The sequence below is a fragment of the Chrysochloris asiatica genome, unplaced genomic scaffold (assembly GCF_000296735.1).
Source record: "Chrysochloris asiatica unplaced genomic scaffold, ChrAsi1.0 scaffold00073, whole genome shotgun sequence".
NCBI lineage: Eukaryota > Metazoa > Chordata > Mammalia > Afrosoricida > Chrysochloridae > Chrysochloris > Chrysochloris asiatica.
Genome location: NW_006408591.1, coordinates 1,974,525 through 1,979,747, shown reverse-complemented (window position 1 = coordinate 1,979,747; position 5,223 = coordinate 1,974,525). Strand labels below are relative to the sequence as shown.

The 5,223-nt window shown below is 36.7% G+C and overlaps 1 protein-coding gene across 1 annotated transcript in view; it reads right to left on the bottom strand.

Moving 5' to 3' along the window:
• Positions 1-2,061, bottom strand: part of UBLCP1 (ubiquitin-like domain containing CTD phosphatase 1) — a 41,439-nt gene extending 39,378 nt beyond the window's left edge. Inside the window, exons 1-4 of the mRNA XM_006864919.1 lie at positions 1,908-2,061; positions 1,096-1,187; positions 581-666; positions 382-497 (exon numbers count right to left, since the gene is read on the bottom strand). Coding sequence (XP_006864981.1) covers positions 382-497; positions 581-666; positions 1,096-1,187; positions 1,908-2,061 — 448 coding nt within the window. The remainder of the gene's footprint in view (positions 1-381; positions 498-580; positions 667-1,095; positions 1,188-1,907) is intronic.
• Between the last annotated feature and the right edge of the window lie 3,162 nt (positions 2,062-5,223).

The following is a 5,223-nucleotide window of genomic DNA, read 5'->3' as shown; positions in this document are numbered from 1 at the left end:
GACTCATAGCGACCCTGTGACCCTGTACAGAGTTTCTGAGGTGTAGCTGATGAGTCTGAAGTTCAAACCAACCTTGTAGTCCAGTGTTGATCGTACACCAGGACTCCGAAACATCACATTAAGTACAGGAAAAAAAGTAAACACAATCAAGCATACTCTGGTAAATACTCATCAAGGTATCAAAAGTGGTCATCTTTGGGTTTGGCGATTACAGATGACTTTTTTTTGCATATCTGTATTTTCTACAATGAATGATTTACTTTTACATAATAAGAAAAGAAATATAAAGAAAAGATTTCATGTGAACTCAAGAGTTGCTGGGGGTAGGGGAGTTCTTGTAAGGAACAAAAGATGAAGAGCAAGTGCTATTAGCTGACTTACCAAATAATGTATAATCAACATCTAGTACCAAGAGCTTTTTCCCTTCCCTGGGAGGATTTAAAATTTCCACTTTGTACTCCTTAACTCTGCGAGAGATTTTCAGCAGGTTTTCTTCTCTAATAGAAAAAATAAAATCAGATGAAACATTCACTTTTTCTCTCCTTATAGTCAAGTTCCTTTGAGAGAGCGAAGCACTCACCTATTTTCTACTTCAACTACTTCATCTTCAATATCAAAGTCATTGACAACATCATCATTGTCAGGAGGCGGACCTAAGACATCTTCCTATTAAAATGAAAGAAAGTTTTGTTTTACCAGATTATTTTTAACATAACAAATCTATGTCTAGAATAAAAATTAAAAGAACAAAAACCAAAGGAAAAGTACAATTTGTGTTCAAAAGTCTTTCAAGCACACACTGAAGAAAATTTTCACAATGAATTATTCATTATATATGTCCATGGGGCAGATTTACCATGTTAAATTTGACCATTTGGGTTATACTACTTATACGTATGGCTGGCTATGTACTAAAAAGCTCCCTAGTATGTATTTTCTGCTAAGTTAATATCACATTCACTGTGCAGCTTTTCTTTTTACCCTGTTACATTGACAATATTACGACAATTAAAACTTATATACCTAAGATATAACAGTGTAGTACACATCATAATATCTTCAAAGTGACAAATGGTAACAAAAGTAAACATTTACCAAGCTCTCCTCACGAGTTCCCATCATCATGATTTTAGTATTTGGTTTCAGTTTGAGAGCTCCAAGCTTAACATCATTTTCTGCAGGTTTGCCTACAATACAAGCAAATGACTGTTTTCTCACTAAAGTTCAGATGCTGGATTCACTATTCCATTACACAAAACCCTAACATTAAAAGGTTTGGTACAGATTCCACAGCAGTTTGATCTTGTTTTTTTGGTTTTCCTTTAAATTGTCAAAGTGTTATTGCTGAATTAAGATACTAAGAAGTAGCAAATGATACAGGGGTTTTCCTTCCCTTAACGCCATCTTAAAGGAACACCTTTATTCAATTAACTAAACAAACAAAAATTATTTTATTTAGTTATTCAAGATGAAGTTAATCCTTTCTAAAAAGCTTTGAAAATTGAGTGATTTAAAAATTCACTGCAGATTACATAAGCACCATGAATGCCCCTTTTAGACTAGATATTACCACTGCCTATAATTAGTAAATATCATGACTTTCAAAATACAAAAGATAACATGGTATGAGTGTAAGGCTACGCTAGAAGGTAAAGGTTAGAAAATAATTACACTCTTGTTTCACCTGGGATTTCTGTGTCACAGGTTTAACAAGCGAATACCAACTCTCAGAAGACTCAAAAGTAAACAACAGTGGTGGTATTTTCCAGTAGTTTTTAATTGTCTTACTACTAAAACAATTTTTCAAAGAAATCTCCAAGGGAAAAGACTTATTAAAGAGAATAACTGATTATAACAAAGTGCGAATATGTATCAGTACAAAAAAGTAGAAGGGGAGAGAGAATTACCTTTAACTTTGAGTCCAAGTAACTTCTGACGCTCTGGCAGCACTCCTGTAAGGGTCTTGAGAAACTGTTTGAGATCTAGCACAGTATCATCTTCTGACAGTGTGGTCACCGAATATTCCTGTCCACCCCATTTTACAATCAGAGGAACTGCCATCCTTGAAACATATGATGAGGCAGCACTCAATCAGAAAAAATATTTTAAAAAATAAAAATCAGTAAAACCTAGAAAAGAAGACATATAAAAATAAACAAGTTAAAAGAGATGTCCAAGATATATCCAAATACGTAACTTTAAAGTTTATGATTCGTATTTTACTTTTTGATGGCTATTATTGTAGTTAAATGCCATCGAGTTGTTCCCAACTCATAGAGACCCTGTATACAGTTTCTGAGGGGCAGCTAGTGAATTTGAACTACCAACCTCATGGTTCAAACCAACTTTGCAGTCCAGTGCTTAGTTGGATTCATATTTTACTATTTGACAGTAGAGAAATTTCCTCATTACAGCAGCGCTGCCAGAACATTAAAAGTTAGTCTCTCAAGGAATCCTGGTGGCACCATGGTTAAAGCACTCAGCTGCTAACCAAAAGGTTGGCAGTTTGAACCACTAGCTTGTTCTGCAGGAGAAAGATGTGGCAGTCTGTTTCCAAAAAGACCGTTGTTACTGTTGTTAGTTGCTGTAGAGTTGGTTCCAACTCACAGCAACCCTATGTACAAGGGAATGAAGCACTGCCTAGTCCTGAGCCATCATCACAACCGTTGCTGTGTTTGAGTCCATTGCTGCAGCCACTGTGTTTGAGTCCATTGCTGCAGCCACTGTGTCAATCCATCTCATTGAGAGTCTTCCTCTTGTCTGTTGACCTTCTACTTTTTCAAGCATGTCCATTTCCTTGGAAACCCTACGGGACACTTCTACTTGGTCCTATGGGATTCACTAAGAAATGACATGGATGACAGCAGTAGATGGGTTAGGCTAGAAGCAAGGTCCTTTTGTTATGAACCATCCACAGTACAGCGTAGTCACTGAGAGAGAGCACAGCCTCTGGAGTCAAGAGTATCTAGCTTCAGACCCCATGTCTCTAAGTTATCTGACATTGGGATGCTATGTGACTTTTAGTGCCTAAGCTTCCTCTATGTAAAGCAAGCATGATAACGTCACTTTCTCACAGGGTTCCTGAGGGTTTAGTTGATATATATAAATTACATGATGACTAACATTATGTAAGCACTATGTAAGTATTAACAGTAAGTATTAAGTACTTACAGTAAGCACTATGTAAGTATATAAAGTAAACAACAACAACAAAAAAAACACAACACACATACAAGCCTCAAAGCTTACTCATGCTTCAGGCACTGTGCTAAAGGAGTCCTGGTGTGGCACTATAGGATAAGCACTAAGCTACTAACTGCAAGGGCAGCAGCTCAAACCCATCAGCCGCTTCATGGAAATCCTGTATACTCAATGGCATTTAACAACAACTGTTATAAATACGAGCCATTCTCTCATATTTGCCTAATTGTACAGTATTTATTTAATTTCAGTTAATCCACGGAATTTTCCCTGTTTTATGATTAAGGAAACTAGAATTCAGTTGTCTACAGGTATGTAAATGGTTACCACACGGTGTTAAGAGAACCAGGTCTTCTGACTATATCTCATGTTTCTATCTCTACACATGAACTGAATGTGCAGGAGACTTAAGGCATCTAAGAGCAGTAAATACAAAGCCCATGGGCAAAGATCTAAGTACACTAGGATTATATTGCTTGTCAACAATAGCATGTGCGAGTTTCTAAAAATATTCATAAACTCATCAACCCACAGGTCAGCAAACTGGATTTTCTCATCTGAAGGCATTTGTCTTTCCAAATGCTTTCACCTATTTAATGAAACATTTGTTTATACTCTTCATATATTAACAACAAATGCAAAAAGCAAAGCAAATTTTGAATTACAATACGAAAAAAAACTTGGCTACAAAATGTCTCTAACATTTTCCACTAGAAGAGGGCACATTGTTGTTGTTGCTGTTAAGTGCCATCAAGCTGGTTCCAACTCATAGCGACTCTGAATAGGGTTTTCAAGGAGCAGCTAGTGGGTTTGAACCGCCAACCTTGTGGTTCGCATTTCAGTGCTGATTCTATAGTGTCACACCAGGAGTCCTCAGAAGAGGGCACATAAACTCACTTACATTTACTCTTTATGCTTACAACCTACTCCATTGAAATTTAAAGCAAGTGTGTTAATTTAAGGCAATGTATACCATTCCAGAAAGCACTTCCTCAACAGATGCTATCATGGTGGTGATGGTGGTGTGACGTGGAGTCGGTTCTGACTCATAGCAACTCAGTATATGGTTTCCAAAACTGTAAATCCTTACAAGAGCAGAAAGCCTCATCTTTCTCCCGCGGATCAGCTGGTAGTTTTGAACTGCTGACCTTGAGGTCACTACACTATCAGAGCTCCTTAGATACTATGATTTTTTTTCAGGGGGGGAGGGGGTCGGTACACAACAAAATGGACCATTTGAATCAAACAAAAAATACGATTTAATATTTATTTAATATTTGTCTGTAGGAATAACATTAACTTACATGCGATAAGAATGTAATCAGTCAGTACTAATACCGTATATGGTAAAATGGACAAGGCAGAGCAGAGTTTGTAGTAAAATAAGACTCCAGGTCATATCCATCTTTAGCCCAGTGATTCTCAAAATGAGGTCCTTGAGATTAGTTTGACACTGCTTGGGAACAAGTTAAAAACGCAGCTGGGAGTGGAGGAAAGGAACCCAGCAATATGTATTTTAACAAGTCCCACAGCTGATTCTGATCCACAATAAAGCTTGAGCGCTACACGCTGAGCTATTCCGTTTTCTCAGCCTTTAAAAAAGAAAATTTGCTTGATGGCATGGAACCTAAATGCTTATTAGCAGAGCAGTTTACCAATTTACGAATCACCTATGCCAAAGCGGACACTACAAGTTGACAAAATGTTCAAGGGTCAAGCACAACAAAACATAGACACTTTTAAATGCATTAAGTCCTTAAGACTTTTTAACTTACTGAAATTCATTTCTTCAATATTCACATCATTTACACCAATGCAGCAGCATAATACAAATACTTGAGTCATTTTATATTTTTACATTTAGCTTTTCTTCCTATTTTAATATCCTGTATAATTTTGCATCCTACTAAAATTAAACATGGAAAAATTATTGAGGGAGAGGGACAATCAAATCCCAATAATGAATACACTGCCCAAGCTCACATTTTACATCTTATGGGAACACACTTTTATGGTAAACCT